The 26,421-nt window shown below is 40.0% G+C and overlaps 1 protein-coding gene across 1 annotated transcript in view; it reads right to left on the bottom strand.

The window, feature by feature from the left end:
* The window catches only part of CCDC191 (coiled-coil domain containing 191), a 121,637-nt gene that overhangs the window by 6,962 nt on the left and 88,254 nt on the right, over positions 1-26,421 (bottom strand). Inside the window, exons 12-16 of the mRNA XM_043992872.1 lie at positions 18,155-18,237; positions 16,800-16,901; positions 8,151-8,294; positions 3,786-3,938; positions 2,144-2,298 (exon numbers count right to left, since the gene is read on the bottom strand). Of these exons, the coding sequence (XP_043848807.1) occupies positions 2,144-2,298; positions 3,786-3,938; positions 8,151-8,294; positions 16,800-16,901; positions 18,155-18,237 (637 nt within the window). The remainder of the gene's footprint in view (positions 1-2,143; positions 2,299-3,785; positions 3,939-8,150; positions 8,295-16,799; positions 16,902-18,154; positions 18,238-26,421) is intronic.

Genomic DNA, 26,421 nt, shown 5'->3' on the forward strand with positions numbered 1-26,421 from the left:
ACGGTGCACAGGAGTGTGGATGGGACCCCCGAGAAAGAATCACAAAATGTTGGAGATTATAGCAACCAACCCCATCATTTGACAGGTGAGAGGGAAGTGAAAGAGAAAGATTAAGGGTCTTCCCAACCAAAGCCACAGGACTATAGTCTAGGCTTCCTAAATCCTAATCCAGGGCATTTTTCACTCTGGTATGATGGAGTTGGGAGTGTAAGGAGAGATGGAGACTTTGGTGATGTATGAAAGGGATACTTTCCATCAACTCTCCAATCTGGTGTGGGCAAACATTTTTCCCAGAAAAATGGTCCCATGGTGTTTAGACAAAGTGTGCTATAATGAACTGTAATAATTGGAATGATGCCACCTACTGGAGACTTGCTGTGGGAAAGCTCCGCCATGAGGAAAATGCCTCAGAGGCATTGTGGCTTTTCTTTGGCGTCAGGAAATGATGTTTGCTCATGGGTGCTGTCTATCAAGGCTACCAGCCAATCAACTTGAGGAGCCTCCTATTTTCTGGGAGGAGACAGGAAGGAGGAGAGGGAGCCTGCGCGGAGAGCTCTTGTGTTTTTTGGGTTCCTGACTTGGTGGTGGTGGCGGCAGAGGACTTCACAGGAAATTTGAGGAAAGAAAGGAATGCCAGGCTGTTGGAATTCTGTTCTCAATCTTTTTCTTTCTATTTTCCAATAAACCCTTAAAAACCTAAACTCGTTTTAGCAGTGATTTTAGTCAGTTTCCCCCAAAACTGAGGGAACAGATTAGAATCCACATTTAGAATCTAAAATTACACAGAACCATGTGATCACTATAGAGAAAATCTCAGAGAACATTTATCCGGTAATCTCATCTAGAAGGGAGCTCTCCCCCAACCCAAAAAAAAAAAAAAAGGTTTCTGAACAGCTGACACAGGCGTCCAAAAGTCTATTTTTTTTTTTTAAGTCCATTTTAGTCTTTCTTGAGCTATAGCTGGTTACTTGGTTTCCCAGCCCAAAGCAGATTAGAAACTACAAAGGTGAAGAGGCTATCCCCCTCCTCATGCTGCCTGCACTTCAGCCATCATCTTCATTTCTTCCTTCCCCCACCCCCCCAAAGCCATGCTGGACTTAGCCTGGGGCTCCCTGGCTCTGATAGGTGAGCTTTTGTCCAGAAACAGGTGTTAAAGGACAGTCATATAATTAATGTTGATAATGATGATCCTAAGCTATCTAGGAAAGTTAAAATTATGTTCAGAATTTTCTGTATAACAGAAGGCCAGGAAATTTATTCCATTTCAAATTTACTCCATTTAAAAAAAGATTTTCTGGATAAAGCACTGGCCCTGGATTCAGGAGGGCCTGAGTTCAAATCCGGCCTCAGACACTTGACATTTACTAGCTGTGTGACCCTAGACAAGTCACTCATTGCCTTGCTTAAATAAAAAACAAAAATAAAAAGATTTTCATCAAAGATGGTTCAAAGAAAAGTTCTGACACTTAAAAGAGTAGGTTTCAGTTCTAAAGAATTCACTTCCTCCATGATGGGATAGGGACAGGACCTGTGATTTCATTGGTATAAGGAACTCCAAGGTAAGGAAACTCCCTTTACCAATGCAGGTTGGTGCTTTCTCTACCTGGAACATAGCAGGTGCTTAATAAATGTTTACTGATTGATGGAGAGCACTAGGAGGTTAGGTGGCTTGTCCAGGGTCACAAAGCCACGAGGTATTAACAGGCAGGGCTTAAGCTTGGGTCTTTCTGTTTTTGTTTTTGTTTTGGCAGGGTTTAAGTGACTTGCCCAGGGTCACACAGCTAGTAAGTGTCAAGTGTCTGAGATTGGATTTGAACACAGGTATTCCTGAATCTAGGGTCAGTGCTTTATCCATTGTGCCGCCTAGCTTCCCCCTGAGCTTGGGTCTTTCTGGCTCCAAGGCCAGCTGTTGATCCACTGTGCCACATTTCCTCTCATTATCTGATGATGTAGAATAAAAGTGTTTCTTTATAATAAATAGTAATATAATGACAAATGGGCCCAAAACATTCAAGTCTCCTAACACCTACTCTCCCTGCTTCTCTATTTCCTCCTTCGGCTCTCCCAATCAATGGCACACATTCCAACCTGTACAGCAAGGTGCAAGGTTATTGGCTAGTTCTGGAATGCTGGACAGGCTTACCTGTCACTGTGCTTGATAGCGATCTGAAGCTTTTTCTGAGCAGCAATCTTCTCTTCATGGACCATGTTGAGCCACGACATAAAAATGTTCTTCTGAAGAAATACAGCACTAAGTTTTTTTGCTTTTTCTTCTGCAATAGTTAGAGAATCCTTGTACTGGAGAGAGGAGAGAAGAATAGCATTGAGAAACGTGACCTAACCTCTTGTTTTAGGCAACTCTCTACAACTATAGATCTGAGAGAAGATGTCAACCCTTCATCTGTACAGGATAGTAGTTCTCAAAGAATGGTCTGGGGACTCAGAGGGTCACAAGGTTAAGATTGTTTTTATAACAATACTAAGACATTTGAATTTTTACTGTGGTAAACTGCTGTTCAGTCATTTTCAGTCATGTCCAACCCTTCATGTCCCCATTTGGATTTTTCTTGGCAAAGATACTGGAGTGGTTTGCCATTTCCTTCTCCAGCTTATTTGACAGATGGGGAAACTGAGGCAAACAGGGTTAAGTGACTTGCCCAGGGTCACACAGGAAGTATCTGACACCAGCTTTGAACTCCAGAACAAGGAGACTTCGTGACTCCAGGCCTGCCACTCTTTCCACTGCACCATCTAATTACCTCTAACACGGTAAATGTCAACACTAAACCACATATACAAAAACTCCCTGTGTGTGGGGGGGGAGAGGCCTTAACAATTTAAGAGTATATAGAGGGGGCAGCTAGGTGGCACAGTGGATAGAGCACCGGCCCTGGAGTCAGGAGTACCTGAGTTCAAATCCGGTCTCAGACACTTAACACACTTACTAGCTGTGTGACCCTGGGCAAGTCACTTAACCCCAATTGCCTCACTAAAAAAAAAAAAAGAAAAGAAAAAGAGTATATAGGGAAGGGGCGGCTAGGTGGCACAGTGGATAGAGCACCGGCCCTGGATTCAGGAGTTCCTGAGTTCAAATCCGGCCTCAGACACTTGACACTTACTGGCTGTGTGACCCTGGGCAAGTCACTTAACCCCCATTGCCCCGAAAAAAAAAAAAAGAGTATATAGGGATCCTGAGACTGAAAAGTTTGAGGACCACCAGTATAGGGAAGTCTTGCATGAGGGAACTCTCTCTACCAATGCAATCCTTGTACTAGAGAGAGGTGCTAGGAATAGTAGTGAGGAAACTAAATGCAACAGATAAAGAATCAGAGAAAATAAGAGTTGGTGTCCTAGGAACAAAAGCTAAGGAAGTCTAGAGGGTAGGAGAACACATAAAGCCTTAGAAGCCAGAATGATAGAACAGCTACATACAAAGATAACAGGAACAGATTACTAAAAGGATGTTTTCAGAAATGTGGAATGAGAAACAGAAATGATCTTAAGAATGAGGCCTAAACTGATAAGACTTTTAAGGCAACTTTAGTTAGTTGGAAGGATTTCCATTTTTTTATGCAAAAAGAATATTATGCTCAAGTTGGTTATATAAAAGTAATATTTGGACTGGATGTTGTCTGCCTGAATCGTCTGGATCAGTTCTGTCTTTGAAAAATTCCCAGAAGAACATGTTGAACTAGAGACAATCTAGATTCTATTTGCTTTTCATTTCATTAAACAGCCATCAAGCCATCCGATGTACGTCAAGTCCCTTTTCCTTTAGGCCTTACCTCTAACCAGTTCCTAAAGGCTCTCTTAAGTAATATCTGGGAGTAAAGTTTATCTGCCTGGGCCTTCTTCTCAGCCAGGCTTTCTTGGTTATAATGGAACCAGGTCAGTAGGTATTTCCTCTGAATTGTGGAGCAATAATGACTTTCTGCCACCTGGACAATTTTGGGAAAAAAGAAAAGGAAGTTGTTTTTATAAACATATACTGTCTTTGCAAAACCCTCCACAACTCCATTGTGTATATAGAGATGCTAGTGAGATTAATTTTAAGATTAATTCATGTGGTAATCAAAGAGCTTCCTTGGCCCGATTTTTCAAGCAGTTAAGAATTACATCATGACATGAACTGTGAAATGGGTGAAGTGAGCAGAACCAAAAGAACAATGTACACAGTAACAACAACATGATAGACGACTTAGCTCTTCTCAGCAATACAATGATCAAAGACAGTGCCAAAAGACTCATGATGGAAAATGCTCTCTGTATCCAGAAAAAGAACTGTGGAGTCTGAATGCAGATTGAAGCATACTATTTTCACTTTTGTTGTTGTTTCTTCCTCCTTGTGTTTTTTCCCTTTTGTTCTGATTCTTCTCTCACAACATGACTAATGTGAAATATGTTTAACATGATTGTAATATATAACCTATATTAAATTGCTTGCTGGCTTGGGGCGGGGGAAGGGAGAGAGGGAGAAAAATTTGAAACTTAAAATCTTACAAAAATGAATGTTAAAAACGATCTTTACATGTAATTGGAGAAAAATAAAATAAAATACTATTTAAAAAAGAATTACGGGGGCAGCTAGGTGGCACAGTGGATAAAGCACCAGCCCTGGATTCAGGAGGACCTGAGTTCAAATCCAGCCTCAGACACTTGACACTTACTAGCTGTGTGAGTCTGGGCAAGTCACTTAACCCTCATTGCCTCCCCCCACAAAAGTCAATGATAGCCAGCTTTTCTGCACATTAAATATAATAAAATCCACTAGAAAGAGAAGGAAATGGAAATTCTATTCATGATAACTTCTGAATATATTAAATATCTTTCAAGGTATACAGCATAATTCTACAAATATAACAATACCTTCTTTACAGAAAAAAGAAAGATTTAAATAATTGGAAAAATATTAATTGCTCATGGTTGGGTTATGCCAGTGTAATAAAAATGGCAACAGTACCTAATTTAGTTTAGAGATCCAATGCTACACCAATCAAACTACCAAGTTACTTTACAGAACTAGGAAGAATAATAACAAAATCCCCCTGGAGAAATAAAAGGTCAAAAATCTCAAAGTAATGGAAAAAAGTGGGAAAGACTGGTGCTCCCAGTGCTGGATCTCACACCATATGACAAAACTATCATCATCATCACCTTCGATATCGTAGCCAGCAGCTGTATAGCACATTAAGGTTTGCAAAACATATTACAATTATTATCTCATCTGATCCTCACAAAACCCAGGAAGGCAGGTGCTATTATTATCACCCCAATTTTACAGATAAGGAAACTGAAGCAAACAGAATTTAATTAATTTGCCCAGTAAGTGTCTAGGCAGCATTTGAACTCAGGTCTTACTGATGCCAAGTCCAGTATACTTACTATCTATCTACTGCACCACACACTTGCAAACATGTCCAGCCCAGCTAGCCATTATCCCAGATTTCTCCTCTCTTTTGTGGTAAAACTCCTCAAGTAGGCCACCTACAATAGGTACCTCTACTTCCTCTACTCTCTTATTAATCTCTGACTTCTGACCTCATCACTCAACCAAAACTGCTGTCTTCAAAGTTACCAGTGATCTCTTCAGTGCCAAAGCCAGTGGACTTTTCTCAGTTCTCATCCTTTTTGACCTCTATGCAGTCTTTGACACTCTCAATCACCCCCCTCTCCTTGATCCTCTCTTCTCTTGTGACATTAATCTCTCCTGGTTCTTCTGTTTATCTGACATCACCTCCTAAAGTCTTTCCATTGCTGGATCTTCATCCAGTTCAAGCCTGCTAATGTAGAGTATCCCAACAGGATTCTATCCTAGGCCTCTTTCTCTATACTATTTCTTTTGCTGATCTCATCAGTTCCCATGGATTCAATTATCTCTATGCCCATGATTCTCAAATTTACCTTTCAGCTGACCTCTAGTCTTACACTGCCAACTGCCTCAGTCTTTCTTTTTTTTTTTTTGGGCAGGGCAATGAGGATTAAGTGACTTGCCCAGGGTCACACAGCTAGTAAGTGTCAAGTGTCTGAAACCGGATTTGAACTTAGGTCCTCCTGAATCCAGAGCCGGTGCTCTATCCACACAATTAATTTTTTTATATAATTTTTTTTAGCTCTTTTTAAAACTCTTTCTTTCTTCCTTCCTTCCTTCCTTCCTTTCTTTTTTTTTTGGTGAGGCAATTGGGGTTAAGTGACTTGCCCAGGGTCACACAGCTAGTAAGTGTTAAGTGTCTGAGGTTGGATTTGAACTCAGGTCCTCCTGAATCCAGGGCTGGTGCTCTATCCACTGCGCTACCTAGCTGCCCCAACACAATTAATTTTTAAAATCAATTTTGATTTTTTTACTTGAATGTCATGTTGCTCTACTATAACTCAATACCAGAATCAGAAGACTGCCAGCAGCCTGTATTTTAGATGAGCTCATGTGTGTCTATTATGTCTTTTCTTTACCTTGCAAAAAAGATACTCTCGATCAGGAGAACGTATCCTTTTTTGCGTCATGATCTCCTTTCGCAGTCTGGTGAAGCATATGGAGCCCTCAGAATAATATTTTTTAAAAGAAATTCATAATAGAAGGAAATGCTAAATCTCAGTAAGTGGTTAGTGAAAATAAAGATATATCTCTGTGTGTATGTAATATGTGCGTGTGTATATATATATAACTGAAATTCTCTATAATGCAAATATATATACACAAAAAGATGTCCTTATATATACACAGATTATCTGTCTATACATGTATATATGTGTATGTACATATATATGAATTTCAGTTAGAGGTTGGTAAAAATAAAACTATATTTATATATAAATTTCATTTAGAGGTTAACAAATAAATATGTATATATCAAATAAAGATACATAAATATATCAATAAAGTTATAGCTGTATGCAGATACATAAAACATGTCATAAATCTATACACACAGTTATATCTTCATTTGTGTATAGCACATGCTCATACACACAGATATATCTTTATTTTCACTAACCTAAAGAAATTTAGCATTTTCTTCAATTCTGAATTTTAAAAATATTATTCTAAGAAGGGCTCCATATGCTTCACCAGACTGCCAAAGGAGTCCATGACACAAAAAAAGGATAAGTTCTTCTGATCGAGAGTTTACATGGATCTGTGTAGAAAGAGATTCTAGATTAAGCAGTCCTTAATGCTTTTGTATGTGTCATGGATAGGAACTGAGGTGAGGGGGAAAATTATTTTTATACACACACACATATATATGCACATATACACACATGTATACATATAAAATTACATATACAAACCTCACATAATCTATATCTTTCATCTATCTCTTTCTATCATTTATGTATTTGTATCAATTTGTCTGTATCTTTCTGTCTCTATCTGTATCTATCTGTTTCTATCATGTATCTGCCTATATCTATCTACCTATCTGTCTCTAGAAATCTATCATTTGTCTAACTATCTGTGGGTATATCTATTGGCTTTATGTATCATCTATTTGCCTACCAATTATCTATCTGTCTCTATCACCTCCATCAATCTATCTAATCTATCTCTGTCTGTATCGCCTGTCTGACATCTATCTGTCTGTCTGTCTCTATCACCTATCTAACTTCTCTCTTTCTTTCTATCATCTATTTATCTATCTATCTGACTTTCTATCTGCCTATCTGTATCACCTGACATCTATCTATCTATCTATCTATCTATCTATCTATCTATCTATCTATCTATCTATCTATCTATCTATCTATCTGCCTGCCTGCCTGCCTGCCTGCCTGCCTGTCTGTCTCTATCACCTATCTGACTTCTCTTTCTTTCTTTCTTTCTATCATCTATCTATCTGTCTCTATCACCTATCTGTCTGACTTCTCTCTTTCTATCATCTATTTATCTATCTACCTATCATCTTTCTATCTACCTATCATCTATCTATCTCACCTATCTGTCTGACTTTCTATCTGTATCACCTGTCTGACATCTATCTATCTATCTGACTATCTATTGATCTATTGTTTTTCCCCATCCAAGTTCCCAGCTCCTGTGAGGACCCCTGTCTTGGATGGGAGCTTTGGGGGGTGTTAGGAAGCTTCTCTCAGGCTGCAGGTTGTGGGGGCAGAGGGTGGGCTGGGCTGGGTGCTGTGCGGGGGAGGGGTCCTCTCACCTCCATGTTATGCTTGCTTTGACTCAGGAGTCTCTTCCAGGGCTCCAGGCCCTTCCTCCGCAGCAGGGCCTGCTCGTAATGGTCCTTGGCCTTGGCCTGGAGCTGCTGGTTCCTCTCCACCCTCTTCTGCTTCTCTAGCTTTCTCTGGGGAAAGAAAGGACCCCCAAGGCTTTAGTGTGGCTGGTTGGGGCTAGGGGGCTGGCCCCCAGCAGACCCCTGACTTTATTTCATTCCCATCGAGCAGCGTGGCCCGGTGGTGAGCCCACCCACTCCCGGCCTTGAAAAGGAAGAGGGTCCACCCTTGACCTGTCTGGCCACACCAGGGATGGTGGGGAGGGGTCCCCAGTCACCTGGGAGGCAGGCTGGGCAGCTCTGGATGGAAAGGCCTCCTTCCCTCTCTGCCCTCTGCCCCTCAGCACATGCCCTCTCACCCTGCAGTGGCTTCCTCAGAGCCAGGAACAGGAAGGCTGCGGGGGCAGGGTGAGCATTTGCATAGGCCCCGACCTCTCCTGAGCAGAGGCACAGACCTTGTGCTCCTGGGGGGAGAGGGAGCATGCACATGTGCGTGCGTGCACGCACACACACACACTCACACACACACACACACACACTCACACACACATGCATGCAGGGCATGGGGCACAGCAGGCCTGCCCGGGCCCATGGGGATGCTCTGAATAACGCGCAGCAAGCGCAGTGTCTGATCATTCCTGGTAAAGGGCCCACAGGCACACAATCAAATGCCACCACCAGGCCCTGCCGAGACACCAGCCCTTCCTTTCTATTTTTCCTTGCTGAAAACAGCCTCTAAAAAAATCTTAAAGACAAAAAGTGTCCACAGTGAATGACACGAGCCAGCCGGTGTCCTGAGCCCCTGGGAGGCCCCCCATATGGTGCCAGTGAGGACAAAGACAAAAGCCTCCATGGTGGTGATGACCCCGTGGCAGAAGAGCCACAATCGGGGGAATTCTGGTTCCCACTATCTTGCTTCTCACACTTGGCCTTTAGTTAGAGAGGGCTGGTAGCTTGGGATGCTCCTAAGTCCTCTCCTCTGCATCGGAGCGATAAAAGGAACACGAGGAGCATGGCTCCCTATAGGGGACAGGAGAACAAAAAGCCCTGGTCAGCCCGGTCTCCCATCAGAACCACTCCGGCCAAGCTCTGAAAACAGTGGGGGGGAGGGGTGGGTGTGTGTGTATCTGCATTCTGTGAGGCTCTAAGATGAAATAAACTGAGCCCAGACAGGACTCAGACTCTGACAGGAGGCATCACTTGTTAGGCATAATAAGTAAGAACAATAATAATAATAGTAGTAGCAGTAGTAATAAAAAATAGCTCGCACCGACATAGCACTTTAAAAGTTTGCCAGATGCTTTAAATACATTATATAATTTCACTCTCACAACAACCCTGGGAGCAGGGGTGTGCTGGTAAATGTTGAACTGGTTTTGGCAGGGGGAAGGGAAATATACCCTTGACACACTTTTAATTTTAATATGCATTATTAACGTTTTCTCTGTCACCTTCTTGGGTCTAGACAGTCAACAAAACAATAAATCAAGCCCTAATTTGTAGTGTTTGCTGATCTCTGAGGTGTAAATGCTCACACTGAATATGTAATAATCAGCTTGCTAACTGGTGGGAGATGGCTCTGGCACACCCCTGCCTGGGAAGCAGGTGTTATTATTACACTCAATTTACAGGTGAGGAAACTCAGGCAGACAGAATTTAAGTGACTTGCCCCGGTTCAAAGCTAATTAGTGACTGAGTCAGGATTCCTGAACTCAGGAAGACCAGAACACCATCTATTGTACCACCTAGCTACCTATATTTAAATATGTCATTCTATATAGAAAGGTTTCTGAAGTAAGTATGGTACACAGAAGTACTTGTACCTAATGATTTGGGGGGGGGGGGCCGCGGGGGGGGGGGCGGAGGTTAGGGTGGGAAAGGTGTGTGAAAAATTCTATGTAGATTCCTGGTATGAAAGTAAAATCTACCAAAAGAATCATCACTGATGTGGATTTTAAGTCTCAGAGTTTAATTAATTATGACTTGAGGCTTTTAACCTGTCCATCTGGTGCAAGCTGTTGACTAGAATCCCGTGAGAGAAGGTTAGCAGCTGTAACAATGCTGTATATTTATTTATATGGTGTATATGACAGAAAAGCTGACAGCATTTTAGCCCAAAACTTTACTTAGCTGGATTGCTTGGAGAATGGGATGTTCTGACTATGTTTTATCATTACCTGAAGGTCAATTAAATTTTCTGATTAGCTAAAGGTTAAGAAGAAATGCCATTTTATTTTGCTCCTTGGTTTATGTTTCCAATTTAATTCAACAAAGCTTTATTACTGTGAACGAGATACTAGATTAAATGCTGAGTATCAAGGACAAAAATAGTCCTTCAAGGACTATTTTATTTTACACACAGGTGCGCACACACACACACACACACACACATTTGTAAAGAAAAAGTATTTGGAAGGAGAAATACGGGAAGGTGTGTGTGTGTTAGGAGAATCAGGGGAAAATTCACATAAGAGGTGGCATTGCAGCTGAGACTTGGAGGAAGACAAGGATTCTCAAACTCAGAGATGAGGGAATCTATTGCAAACATGGGAGATGACGTGTGTAAATGCATGGGAGTGAAAGGCGGAACGATAAGTCTGAGAAGCCAGTAGCACAGCTGGATTAGAGTATAAAGTACATGAAGAGGAATAACATGGAATAAGGTTCAAAGGTGGGATGGATGGTGCCAGGTTGTAGTGGCCCTGAAGTGCCCAGTGGAGGAGTTTGCATTTTATCCTAGAGGTCTTGTGGTCAAGCTCCTCAATGCTTCTGAACTGGGAGGCTGAATGGTCTGATCTGTGCTTTAGGAAGAGGGGAGAGAACAGTTCAGAGGCGGTCACAGTAATCAAGATAAGGAATGATGAGGTTATGAATGAGGAGAAATGGCTGTGTGAATGGGGAGGAGGTGGGCAAATGTGAGAGATGTCGCAAAAGGCGAATCCCTAGAACGGAGCACCTGGCTGGAGACAGAGGGTGAGGAGAAGAGAAGTGGCAGAGATGATTCTGAGGTTACAAACCGGGGTTATTGAGATGATTGCAATGCCCTTAAAATAAATAGGTAAGTTTGGAGACAAGGTGAGTTTAGTAGGGAAGGGGGAGATAAGTAGCTCTGGTTTACACAGGTTGAGTTTGGAATGCCCTTGGATATCCAGATAATCATGTCTAGCATGTGGATGGTGAAGGTGATGGGGTACTAGAGTTCAGAAATGAGATTAGGGCTGGATATATAAGATCTGGGGGTCATCTAATCCATAAAACTGGATGACCTCTTCAAGGGAGACAAGATGGAAAGAGAAGAGGGTCCAAAACAGAGTTTTCTGGTATACTTATGTTTGAGGGGATAGAGTTGAATGATGAACCAGCAAAGGAGATTTAAGAGGAAGTATTCAAACAGGTATGAGAACTAAGAGACAGCATTATGAGAAAGTGAGGAAAGAAAATGAGACCAAAGCAGAGGTGACAGACTGGAAGAACAGGGGGGGATGGAGGGAGCAGAGGTCACAGTGAGAAGAAGAATAAACAAGGTAGGGAGAAAGACAGAAGGACAGGAAAACAGAATAGAGAGGAATATCTTTATAGTTTAAAATCCTAGAATTATGAGTTATGGCTAATGGTGAGATCAAGTGTAATTTTTCTTGTGGGTGGCTGAGGTGGAGTTAAGATGTAGGGGGGGGGCAGCTAGGTGTCGCAGTGGATAAATCGCTGGTCTTGTATTCAGGAGGACCTGAGTTCAAATCCAGCCTCAGACACTTGACTTAACTAGCTGTGTAACCCTGGGCAAGTCACTTAACCCTCATTGCCCTGCCCCCCCCCCAAAAATGTAGGGGGAGAGTGCTGGCAAATGTTTAACAAGTGGTTTTCTCCCCACACCCCAAAGTGTGACCAACATACTTGTAAGTTTAATCTCCATTATTAACATTTTCCATCACTATCTTAAATCTAGATAATCAACAAAACAATAAATCTAAGAATGATCTATAGTATTTGCTGATTTCTGAGGCATAAATGCTCACACTGAAAGTTTAACTAGCAGAACCCTTTGAGTTGCCTCTGGCACATCCCAGATGCAGTTCATAAAACTGCAACCAAACAAGTATATGAAGGTCAGGATGTTTTAGGCGACGTGTTGGTGTAGAGAGCAAGACTGTGCCCTAAGGTATTGAACTCTTTGAAAAAGAAAGGTGGCCTGGAGGCAGCAACAGGGATTACCTGCCCTGATCTGAACATTACATAGAAAGATGGTGTGAACTGCAAATGAGAAGTTGCTGGGTGACAGAAAGCAAAAGGGAAGATCTAGAGATGGCCAAGTGGAGTAAAGAGTATGCTGACTCCTCCTTCTGGGGACGCCACAAGAGAAAGAGCATCCGGCACTGGAGACAGGGATTAAGGATGACCTTCTGTCACCTTCTGTCACCAGGAGATGGAGAGAGCATGACAGAAGAGTTCTAGGATGAAGATTAACAACAGAGGCTGACTCTTGAGCAGATACAGCAGCTGTGTGGGGCACAAGAGGATGAAGGCTTGAACTAGAAAAGTAGCCAAGGACAATGATTTTCACCTGGGCAGGACAGAAGCATTTTGAGGCTCTTTCTTCCTCTTTATAACATTCATTTCATTCTAAAAGTCATCAGGGATTATAGAAAAAATAATATTTTTTCTGCATTTAGGCACTAAAACCTGAATTTGTTCACTTGATATCTCCCAAATTACAACTGATTCTGATCTGTCAAAATGAACTTCATATGTTCCAGCAGGAAGCAATATTGTGCCACTATAGGAAGGTAAAAAGGTTTTCTGCACTAAGGTGGTATATCTAAGTAATATTCACAGAACATAAATCAGTTTGGCCAAAAAGCTATATAGGCTTTTCTCTGGCCTCAATTATTCAGCAAACATCATAAGCAAATGAAGACTTTTTTTGCATATTTATCTTTGACAGACCCTAATATTTTTTTGGGGAAAAATTACAAAGAATTAATTAATCTGGGGCATGAAATTTTGTTGTGCCATAGTGGTGTTTGGGAAAACAGAAGCACTGGGCCAGGAGCAATGTGATAAAACCCGTTTGCTTTGCAACCACTTCATCTATCAATAATCCATTAATCAAAGGAAGTTTCTCTACAACAGATTCAGTAGCAAGGTATTTAATGTCTTATCATTATAAAGTTAAAGTTGGTTCAGCAAAAGATGCAGGATATAAAATAAACCCACATAAATCATTAGTATTCTATATATTACCAACAAAGTCCAGCAGGAAAATATAGAAAGAGAAATTTCACTTAAAATAAATGTAGACAATATAGAAGTCTACCTGCCAAGACAAACCCAGGAACTATAAGAATACAATTACAAAACACTTTTTACACAATCAGATGTAGACAATTGGAGAAATATTTCATTACTCATGGGTAGGCTGAGCCAATATAATGAAAATGACAATTTTAAACTAAACTAAATTAGTTTACTTATTCAGTGCTATATCAAACTACCAAAATTATTTTATAGAACTAGAAAAAACAATAACAGAATTCAACTGGAAGAACAGAAGGTCAAGAATATCAAGGAAATCAATGAAAAAAATGTGAAAGAAGGTGGCCAGTACCAGATCTCAAGCTACTAAAAAGTAGTGATCATGAAAACAAACTGGTATTAGCTAAAAAATAGAGTGGTGGTTCAGTGGAATAGTTTAGGTGCACAATACACAGTAATAATTGATAATTTGATAAACCCAAAGATCCATGATTTTGGGACAAGAACTCACTATGTGACAAAAATTGCTAGCAAAACTGGAAAATAATTTGGGAGAAACTAGGTACAGACCAACATCTCACACCAATACTAAGGTAAGGTCAAAATGGGTACATGATTTAGACATAAAGGATGATATCATAAGTAAATTAGGAGAGAGTGGAAAATTTTACCTGTTAGGTCTATGGATAAAGGAATAATTTATGATCAACCAAGAGACAGCAGTACGGGATATAAAATGGATAATTCTGATTACATTAAATTTAAAAGTTTTTGCACAAACAAAACCAGAGCAGCCAAGATTAGAAGGAAAGCAGGAGGGGCAGCTAGGTGGTGCAGTGGATAAAGTACCAGCCCTGGGTTCAGGAGGACCTGAGTTCAAATCTAGCCTCAGACACTTGACACATGCTAGCTGTGTGACCTTGGGCAAGTTACTTAACTCCAATTACCTCACAAAAGGAGGAGGAGAAGGAGGAGAAGGAGGAAAGCAGGAAACTAGGGGGAAAAAGTTTTTATAGCAAGTTTCTTTGATAAAGACCTCATTTCTCAAATATTTAGAGAACTGAGTCAAATTTATAAAAATGAGTAATTTCCCACATAATAAATGATCAAAGGATATTAACACACAGTTTTTAGAAGAAGAAAAAAAGCTATTTATTATCATCATATGAAAAATGCTCTAAATCATTATTGATTAGAGAAATGCAAATTAAAATAACTCTGAAGTACCACTTCACACCTATCTGATTGGCTAATATGACAGAAAAGGAAAATGACAAATGTTGGAGGAGATGTGGAAAAATTGGGACACTAATGTACTGTTGGTGGAGTTGTGAACTGATCTAATCATTATTGGGAGCAATTTGGAACTATGCTCAAAGGGCTTTAAAACTGTTCATATTCTTTAACCTAGCAATACCACTACTAGGGCTGTATCCCAAAAAGACAGAAGAAAATGGAAAAGAACCTACATGTACAAAAATATTTATAGCAGCTCTTTTTGTGGTGGCAAAGAATTGGAAATTGAGGGGGATGTCCATCAATTGGGAAATGGCTGAATAAATTGTGGTATAAGATTGTGATGGAATACTATTGTGATATAAGAAATGACAATAAGATGGTTTCAGAAAAACCTGGGAAGATTTATATAATACAAAATGAGATAAATAGAACCAGGAGAACATTGTACACAGTAACAGCAATGTTGTACCATGATCAACTGAGTGACTTAGCTATTCTGAGCTATACAATAATCTAAGACAATTCTGAAGGATTTATGATGAAAAATGCTATGCACCTCCAGAGAAAAAATGTCTGAATGTAGATAAAGCATACTTTTTACATTTAATTTTTCTTTTTCTTTTTTTTGGTCTGTTTTTCTTTTGCAACATAGCTAATATGGAAATATGTTTTGCAGGACTTCACATATGTTATCTATATCAACTTGCTTGCCTTCTCAAGGAGGAGAGAAACGAGGGAAATAGTGAATTTGGAACTTAAAATTTTTAAAAATGAATATGAAAAATTTATTTTACATGTAATTGAGAAAAATAAAACAGAATAAGAAAGGGAAAAAAGGTTAAAGTTGGGTTGGTTTCATTTAAAGTGATATCTGTAAAAAAGAGCTAGACAAAAGGCTAAATTTCAAAAAAACACACACAAAAACCCAGGCTTTGAAAAAAAAGATTTGCAGGAAATATATCAGCTACAACAAGTCTGATTTAAAAAAATCTCTATAGAACTGATACTTCTCTATAAGAATAATAATATGGACTTCCCAATCCAATTTAATTCAGCTATTTATTAAGTGGCTACTGTGTTCCAGGGCATTGTTGCTAGGCACCACAAATATAAAGACAAAAATGAAGTCTCTGTTCTCAAGCAGCTTATACTACGCTGGAGGGGTGGTGGGTGTTGGGGTTACAACATGTATACAAGTAAGCAAATACAAAATGTACTCCTGATACTTCAGTGGCTTGATTTCATTGATGCTGTGGTCACTCCACTGATTCAAATGGTAATCCAATCATGCCTGCCCAGCCTGTTTTACTCTTGTTCACGTCCCCCCAAAAATCTGCCACAGGGGCTCCCCTCAGGTGCTGGCAGCCTTCCCCTATATTTTTTGACATTGTGTGGAAACCAGTGGAGGTTGTAGGCTCTCTATGGTTTATGCCTTCACTGTTGCTATGTGAAGAGCTCTTTCTTCCTTCCTTCCTTCCTTTTTTTGGTCACACATTTCTTTAAGCACTTTTCCTTGCTTAAGGCCTTCCACATTTCCTCCCAACATTTTGAGAGTAGCAGCGGAGTACTCTGGATATGTGCCTGTTAACCCTCACTCTTTTGGGGGGGGCAATGAGGGTTAAGTGACTTGCCCAGGGTCACACAGCCAGTAAGTGTCAAGTGTCTGAGGCCAGATTTGAACTCAGGTCCTCCTGAATTCAGGGCTGGTGCTTTATCCACTGCGCCACCTAGCTGCCCCCTAACCCTCACTCTTGCCACAGAAACTGCCCTCTTCTTTTCCTATCATATGTTTCCTTGATGACATCTTTTATTCCTGTTCTTCTTTGAAGTTTCTCACTGCTTATATGTTATATTGGTTAAATGAGGACATAGGGGCAGCTAGGTGGCGCAGTGGATAAAGCACTGGCCTTGGATTCAGGAGGACCTGAGTTCAAATCCAGCCTCAGACACTTGACACTTAACTAGCTGTGTGACCCTGAGCAAGTCACTTAACCCTCATTGCCCTGCCAAAAAAAAAAATTAAAAAAAAAATGAGGACATAGGAGTCCTCAATAAATACTTACTGATTGATGGATATGATCTACTCACCATGTTCTTCAGTCTCTTTTCTTCTCGCCTCTTTTCAAGTTGGATCTCCTTTTCTTCTGCTTCTTTTCTCTGACGTGCCTCCTCTTGAGCCTTCAATTGAGCCTATTTAAGGGGAAAATATATAGAAGGAACCAGATTCCCTGATTTTTCACCTGTGACCTTTTCAGAGAAACTGGATTTATTAGACTGGAAAACTCCTTTCCCTGCTTCCTCCCCACAAAGATATCAAACATCTCTGAGAAAGGCCCATACTTAACAGAATTTTAATAAGATTTAGAACCAGTAGAGACCTAAGAGACCTACTTGATACAAAGGGAGCAAAAAAGTGATATGTTTAATGTCATGATGGGAGTGGATTTATTTCAGAAAGGATCAATTTGTGCTCTTGATATGTGAAAGTGAACATGGATGTACAATTAATTTTTGGTCATTAACTATACACTTTTAAAACCGACTTTCACCTGTGAGTTTCCGAATCTGACTTATATACTGTGTAAAAAATGTTTTCTTTTATTTAAGCCAGGTCTATTGTGTCATTCATAAGGCAATTCTTCCATCACAAATCTTCAACAAGGTGTCCATCTATAGTGCTGGGGGCCATAGATCATTAATACTGCATGGAGGCCAACTGTACATGCATCATCTCTCTCTGTTATTCTTTTGGCTCTCAGTAAATGATCCTTTTTGGTTACTTATTCCTCTGATGATGTCCTCTACAGCTCTTCAATTCCACAGTTCTTCATGATGTGCTATCACCTATTCACGCCCTTCATACCCCTGTCCATTGCCCTTCTGGTGACTGACAACTTTAATTTTTTGGAGACTGTGGTTTTCAATGATGTGTAGTCATTACTAATTCTAAATTTGTCAGCCTATCATTACTATTTCATTTCACCAAGAAACTTGTCTGTAATTCTTGTTCTTTTCTTTTTTCTTGGCACACACTTAGGCTTTCTTATTACAGTCCTTCCTTGGCTCACAGGACCAAGATATGACTACTAATCACACTTTTACCAGGATTGTGGTAAAGGAAATCCCTTATATCAGGGGTTCTTAACCTTGGTATTCTTATCTATAACATGCTAACTAATGCAATCTTATAAATTATATTCCTCAAATTTCATAACAATTCTTTTACCTACCCAAAGTACATTTTACTATTAACAAAACTAGTGAAATTAATCGTCTTTTCTACTTGGCCAGTGTGTTGTCACCTTGTCTAAGCAAGGTTTTATTTCCAAAGTAAGCCTAAATATTATTGTCCCAAAAAGCTTAATAAGCAAATAAAGCTGTTTTTCATAAAAAACCTCTATAAACTTCTTTCCTTTTCTCAAGCGGTGTTCCATTTTAATTACCAGTTTCTCTTCCTCTTGTTTTTTCTTGATCTCTGCTAAGACTTTCTTACGTTCACTCCGCTGAACAGCTCTCTCCTCCATGGCTGGAAAATAGTAACAAAGAATTTCAATACTTTATACCTAAAGGATAATGCAAAATAAAGGCCTCTACTTTATGGTATAAGAGATATTTCTCTATTGAGATTTCTTAGGTGTTAAATATGTGTATAGATAATATATATGTACATGTATTACAAACATACATTCATATACATTTCTATATACCTCTGTGCTAGGGAAGAACAATTAGAAAAATGTATTGTTTTTATGTTTAAATTTCATTAATGTTTTAAGTATGAGTCTGCAACTTGATTATAAGGTCCTTCATAAATAAAGTCTATTTGTGTTTTCACATATGCCTTTGCCTTTTCCTGACTTTCTCACACTAGGCCTGATCTTTTCAGGTGGTAATACCTCTGATCAAGAGGGATTAAACAATTAAACAAAATTACCATAGCACATAGAAATAATTAGAAACCTATATCTCACCTCATTCCTCAACTAGTTTGCTAATTGTTCTCAATATGTATATAATTTTAGTGACTATGCCCATGTGTAGAGCAAAAATTGATATATCTAATTTATCAGTGATTTCTGGAAGGATTAAGGGTTACAAGAACTTGTCTGATGAGATCCTACATACATACATACATACATATTAAAGAGCATAAACTCTAGGGTCATGGCAATTATATTTTAATCCAACTTTCCATTTCAGATTACCCAGATGGGTTCAGGGAATGGAACTGTACCAGACATTTAGAAAACTGGCATCTGAGAGATGTTGACTGTTGGTCTCATCTTCTTGCCAGTCTACTAAATATCTAGCCAAAAAAGTAAAACGTGTAAGATGCTCTGCTAACAGAAATCTGTCATCAATTAGGCTTTCATGGTGAGAGGGGGGAGTTCCAGATACTCTTCACCTCTGCCAGTTGATAGCAGATGTCAGTTTTTTTTGGCCGTGCCACCAACAGAAGAGTATTAGAAATGAGGTTCTGCCATAAGTTTGGTGGAATAAATCCCAGTACCAGTTAAAAATAAGCAAAAAAAAAAAAAAACAACAACAAAAACCCCTCATCTGGTACACAGAATATTTCTGGTTCTGCCTTTAAGGGTGATCAAAAATTCAAATCTTTACTACATGGTGTGAAGAGTTACAGGCCAATAACACATTGGTATAGACACAGAGAAATAAATGCAGACTGAGTACCTATTTTTCTAAAGAAGGGATGGGGATGTTGCTGCAGACTGAGGGAAAGAATAACTTTTTTTTGAGTAAGCAAATACATGACTTGGCAAAAGTGAACCATTAAAAAGCATTAAGTCTCTAATAATGTGCTCTCTCTTCCTTCTATCTTGAGCTAAAAATAGAGGGCTACTATTAAAGAGCTGCTCTGGTCCCAGAATACTAAAAAGATGCTAACTCTTGAAACAATACTTTTTAAAAAATCCATAGTGAGAGTTTCCATATTCCCAAAGTGCTCAACCAGATGCTTCCTAATTACTCAGAGTAAAATGGGCAGAGAGTGGCAGGAAGTCAAGGAATCACATTGGAAAGACGGCCCTGTTATAGCTTTCACTCTGCAATGATGTTTAAAAATCAGTTGCCCAATCACTACATAGTCACAGAATGCCCATCTGAAGCCCTAGGATTTTGCAGAGTATAAAATCCTATATGAACCTTCTTTGGTCATTTCAGTCATGTCTGATTCTTCATGACCCCACTTGGGGTTTTCTTGGCAAAGATACTGGAGTAGTTTGTCATTTCCTTCTCCAGCCCATATTACAGATGAGGAAACTGAGTCAAAGAGGGTTAAGTGACTTGCCCAGGGTCACACAGTAAGTGTCTGAGGCCAGATTTGAACTCTGGTCTTCCTGATTCCAGGCCTGGCCACTGAGCCACCAAGTGATCAGCCCAAGAACAACATAATCACATAATGCCCATCTGAAGCCCCAGAATTTTGCAGAATATAAAATCCAGTAAGGCTCTAATTTAGATAATTCTAATAACCTGATTGATAGGTTGATTCCGGTGTGATGCCAATCTTGATCAATTTATCTGTATAGGTACTGAGGGTAATCTCATGATAGAAATGGTGTGTCTGCCTCAGTTGGCAGGATACATTATTCAAGTCCTGGGGCCTTCTCCCCCATCTCCACCATTCCTTCCTTTTCCCTGCTGAGTCAACAGAGGTTTTCTAAAGTTAGAGAACAAAGGATTGTAAATTCTCAGGGTCTGGCTGTCCCATGGGGTAGGGGCAGCAGTGGCACATCTGGGGGAGGTGGTCTATATGTTTAGAAGTGTCAGTGAAGAATGTGAACCCAGATCGGGGAGGGACCTTGCATTAGATCTAGGATAAAAAGGAGACTTCACTGGAACAAACTGCAGTACCCAAAGAGGGTATTTGCCTGTCCTTGCAAGGTAGAGAATAAATGGCCTTCTTGCTTTGCATCAGACTGGGGGTCCTGTTTCAGTTTATCTGTTTCTTACAATTGGGGTCCATCCGGGATTTGGAGGTGGTCAGGTAAGAGGAGTTTCCACCAGTGACGACCGGAGGCGTGCCCCACTAGTGTTTGGTGGCCCGTGGGCCCTGGTGGCTTCCCCTCTGACCAGCATCACCAGCTGGAGACTTGAATGGGATCTGATGCAAAACACAGAATGTGGGGGAAAGCTAGCTAACTGACTCAGCCAGGGGAGCAGAAAAATCTATGCATAGATCAAGGTCTGAAACGTGTCATCACTGGGACACAAAATAAGGCCTTGTTGTTCCAGGGGTCCTACTTGGAGACAGGGGTAGGATGTGGAGTCAGGGGAAAAGAGCTAGCTAACTGACCTGGCCAATGGGAGCAAGCAGAACGGGTAAGAATGCTTTGTCGCTCCAGAGAGTTCTACAGGAAAAGACTGGTTGTCTGTTGTGTGAATGTGAGACACACTTTGAGTGTGAAGTGAGTAGGAGTCCCAATTCGCAGTTCTGATAATCCTCGAAGATTACGGTCGGGAGAGGGACAAAGCAAGAGTATATTGAAAGGTACCAGTAGGAGGGGGGTCAAGGATCTAAGGTACCTGGAAAAAAATTAGGAGAATAGGATAAAATTCCTCCAGAAAAAGAGTAAAAAGGAAATGATAAGGTATTGCTGTTTTATATGGACAAGGGAAAGCCTTACCAGTCCTTCCGTGGACTTCTGGCCCAGACATGGATCAGAAGAGGACTGGTTGTGCCAGAACTTTAATATCTATATGAACAGCAAGAAACCATTCAGTCAAGAGGAACTAGATTATGCCCTTTGCTGGTTAAAGGGGAGACCAGTAATAATGCTTCCCCTTAAGGCTTCCCAAGCAGTCGGGAATGAGGGAGAAAGTGAAGGCAAGGAACACCCTTTCAGCTCTTCCCCCTCCTTATGTTCTGGGAATTACTAGGGAAGATCTGGGAGAAGCCCAAGGCCCCCATGCTAAACTTCTTGAAGGAGTTAGAACAATGCCAGAAGGATATTCAAAATTTCCCCCTTCCAGGGAAGGGAGTCACAGAGAAACCTGAGCCCTCCTCTTACTCCAAGGGCATAGGAAAAGAGGTCCCCCAACAGGAATTATTCCTTCTTAGAGAAGTTTCCCTAGGCAGGGGAGAAATCGGTTTCGTTAATGCCCCACTTTCCAGCTCAGAAGTGAGATCCTTTAAGAAAGAGATGAGGTCACGGGTGGAAGACCCGGTGGGGTTAGCAGAACAATTAGATCAGTTTCTTAAACCAAAAATATATACTTCGTCTGAGCTAATGTCTATTATGAATATCTTATTTTCGGGAGAGGAAAGAGGAATGATAAGGAGGGCTGCCATAAAACAATGGGAGGATGACAACCCTCCTGGGCCAGGGGTAGTACAAGCCAAAAAAAAATTTTTTTAATTTTTTAAAGAAATTCCCTAATCAGGACCCCAGGTGGGATAATAAAGATCAGGAAGATAGGGGCCATATGCTAGAGTTTAGGAGAATGATTCTGGAGGGAATAAAGAAGGCAACCCCAAAGGCTCAAAAGGCTCAAAAGCTTTCGAGGTCCAACAGGATAAAGATGAAACCCCATCAGCCTTCTTTGGAGACTAAAAGAGGAGTCACTGAAATTCAAGGGGGAAGATAGCAGGATTGTAAATTACTCAGAATTTGAATGGAGCCTGGGTTAGCACTGAGCTGCAGACCACAAGAGAAGGGGTAAGTATGATTCATTAATTTCAAGTTTGTTCAAGGAGTTCTTAGGGAACACCTGATTTTTTTTAATAGGCAGATTAATGAAGAGAATCCCCTGGGTCTTTCTTTAAAAAATATATAGGGTTTTTGGTGAAATATTGGCTAAACTGCCACTTTGCTATTTTCAAGCATGTTGAGAAAGTATGAGGAAGTTTGATTTTGTTTTAAGTAAGAAGGAGGAACGAATGGATAGGAGCTGTTTGCTGACTAACATGGTCTGAAGTACTGTGATTAAGACTTATTGTTTTAATCAAGTATTTATGATTGAGGGGCAGCTAGAGACCTGAGTTCAAATCCACTCTCAGACACTTGACACTTAACTAGCTGTGTGACCTTGGGCAAGTCACTTAACCCCAATTGCCTCACCAAAAAAACCCCACAAACAAACAAAAAACCCCACCAAGTATTTATGATTGGTAAAAGAAAGGTGTGCCCTGTTTGCATTGACAGTGTGAACAGGAATATGAGAGTAAATAGTTGGGAATTAGAAAAAAGAAAGAAAAGCTCCTTCCCCCCATGGCAGTTTCTGCTGTGGAGGAGGAGAGAGCCAACTGATTTGTCTTAAAATCTTTTTGTAGTGGAGTAGCTTAAAATCAGGAATTATTTGTAATGTGTAAAAGTTTCAAGGAAAAATATATTTTTTTAGTCTCTAATCATTGAACCACACTGCCTAAGTCCAGTTTTTGGCTTTGAAATACAGGATGACCATCAAACTATTTCTAGGGGCTAGGAATGTCTCAGGGTAAAAGGTTGGGGCATATCTAATTTAGTGGAGCCCTCTTTGAGATCTGTTGCATTGCAAGTGGTTAGGAAATATGCTTTTGGGGGGGGGCGGGGCAATGGGGGTTAAGTGACTTGCCCAGGGTCACACAGCTAGTAAGTGTAAGTGTCTGAAGCCGGATTTGAACTCAGGTACTCCTGAATCCAGGGCTGGTGCTTTATCCACTGCACCACCTGGCTGCCCCCAGGAAATATGCTTTTGATGTTCACAAAGGTTGTTTAAAAATTATTAGAATTGACTAAAAATAATAAAGTAAATTGGCCTATTGGAATGCCTTTAACCAGTCTAAATTAAGTTTTTAAAAAAGGGCTAAAAAGAAGTTATGTGTGTCTAAGTTTGTGCTTGGAATCTAGAAGGAAAAGTTTTGTTTGTTTGATAAAGCTACCCCAAAACCTGGCTAGGTTAAGGAAGTGGGGGAGGGGCAGGAGGAACCTTGCTGCTCTGGCATTGTCTTGCAGACTGATTAGAGGATTGAATGTGGCATTAAAATATTAATTCAAACCAGCAAAAGAAAAGTTTGTGTTATCAGGGAATCAAGAAGGGTAATTGGATTTGACTGGGCTATCTATGTAAGAAACTTTGGGAATCACACAAACTATATACTGCGACTTTAAACAACTCTTTTGTAGTGGAACAGTTTAAAAAAAAACAGGAAAATAGGAAGTGGTTAGATTAAGTGGTTATGGGGTAAATTAATACTAAAATGAAATTATTAATGAGGTTCTATATGATATTCAGGAAACAAATTCAGGTGTAATTGAATTAATTCTGATTTAATTCTAAGTGAAATATATTCCTGTGATGCTCTATTTGTATAGTTTTAAGCTGGTTACCTCAAGGTGATTTGTAATATGTAAAGGAAAAGTGCCCAACAGTTTAATAGTTCATTGTATTAGAGATATTATCAGATTTGGATTCTCTAAATTCTTTTGGGTTATGAATTTCTGTGAAGTGGGCATAGTAAGAATATTCTCAGCTGTATATTAAGGCTTTAAGTTCTTTTTTTTTTTAACTTTTTTTTTTTTTAGTGAGGCAATTAGGGTTAAGTGACTTGCCCAGGGTCACACAGCTTGTAAGTGTTAAGTGTCTGAGGCCAGATTTGAACTCAGGTACTCCTGACTCCAGAGCCGGTGCTCTATTCACTGCCACCTAGCTGCCCCAGGCTTTAAGTTCTAACCAGATCCTCTAAATAACTAGTAAGCTATGAGGAAAAACTTGCTGTTTTGATCTGAATTTATTGGTATTAAGCAATAGTTAAATTGGTGCTTGAACTTGTCATGTATGACATGTTAGTGGACAATAGTAACTTATGAGCTATCTTATATCACCTTAATGGGGAATCTGAGTTTACTCATGTTGTTAATTAATTGGAATTAGAACATGTGTAGAAACACATGCAAACTAGTTGTCACTTTAAAGATGTTCCCATTGTTTAGGGGAATTCTGAGGGCAGTATCCTATGTTTAATACCTAAATCTGTTTTACTATGTGCTATTGTGTGGGACATTTTCTAGTTTGTTCCCAGTATGCAATTTGGGATTGTTTACACTCATTTCAACCATTGCTTGTTATTGAGCATCTCAAGGCAGATTCATTTGTGTAGTGCTAACTTAGGGATAAAAAACCTATTTAAGTACAAGTGTTATGGGGAAAAATGGGGTAAGGGTTTGGGTAAGGGTAGGGATCATCTGTCTGTTATTAGTTATACATTTCAAAACTGAACCAAAAACATCTCGAGTTTGTTTCAAGAAAAGTAGAGGGGCAGCTAGGTGGCACAGTGGATAGAACACTGGCCCTGGAGTGAGGAGTACCTGAGTTCAAATCTGGCCTCAGGCCCTTGACACTTACTAGCTGTGTGACCCTGGGCAAGTCACTTAACCCCAATTGCCTCACTAAAAAAAATAATAAATTAAAATTAAAAAAAAAAAGAAAAGTAGAGGGAGGGTAACTTATAGAATGTTTTGTTACACCTATGGAAAGGTCAACAATAAGTTTATTATGTAATGTGGAAATAACATCTGTCTGTGGATCATGTCCTGTAATACAAACATGGTTTATTATGGACAACTTATTTGACATGCACTGTTTTGAAATTAATTGCTCAAGTGTCATCCTAAGTCTTTTATTAGAATTGAAGTTAACTTGGGAACTTTTATGTAAGTCCATTTTTGGTCATCTTCTTACAAAGGTATTCTGTAACCTAAGTTTTATGTGAGGATTAGATCTTAAACAATTGAGTGAAAACTTTTGGAGAAATAAGGGGAAATGGATATATATGTAATTTGGAAAGATTTAAGGGTTCTGCCTTCTGTGGCATTTTGAAACATTTAGGTTATATGGCTTGCATGTATCAAGGTAGTGGTAACCCTTTGGTCTGTTGTTAATAATGTCTGTCAGATACAGACTTAGATAAATCTTTGAGCAGCATGGGGCATTCATGACATCTCTCACTGGATAAAGGACATTTGTGAACAGCTTTTCACTCCTGATGCAGGATCCTGGGGTTCCTGGATTCTCTCTCTTGGTTTGCCCCGTTTTCCCTACAGTAATACCAGTTCTTGTCCTTTTAATTTTTGGCCTTTGTCTCTTTAACCTCTCGATAATTTGTTTTATCTAGGCTCAAGGCTTTCAACCTTATGGTAGCAATTCCAGCCTATATACCTCTTCACCTTCTGGACCAGGCCTGCAAAGATTTCTGTTCCTTTCACTAAGACCTAGGGCCAACTCTACAACCATATTCAGCATGAAGCAGTTACAGAAGAAGAGATCTTTGCCCTCTTTTCCCTTAGCTATTGGAAGAAGGGGTGGGGAAATGTAGTGGTAGCCTGGTGGGCCTGAGTCCAGTTGGGGATGCTCTGGCCCAGAAGGGGTCAGTTAGAGATTATTCTTTCCTTAGAAAAGAGTTGGGAAACAGTTGTATTTGCTATTAAAATTTGTTTTGTAAGAGGTTTTAATAGGGACATCTGAGGAGTTGCTAGAAGGTGCTCTGGAGACAAGACATCTTCTAGACTGCCCTCAGGAAAAAAGACTTACAGAGACCAGATAACTACATGGGACATCTGAGATCCAAGATGAAATTGCTAATTGAATGGACACTGGGAGCACATCACCAAAATTACAAAGAGACTTTATATTAGCTAATGCTATTAGCCATGATTATTGTTATAATCTTGGTAGTTATTGACATTGGTTCTTTGTGTTATATCTGGGGGTT

Source organism: Dromiciops gliroides, chromosome 3, assembly GCF_019393635.1.
Source record: "Dromiciops gliroides isolate mDroGli1 chromosome 3, mDroGli1.pri, whole genome shotgun sequence".
Lineage (NCBI taxonomy): Eukaryota > Metazoa > Chordata > Mammalia > Microbiotheria > Microbiotheriidae > Dromiciops > Dromiciops gliroides.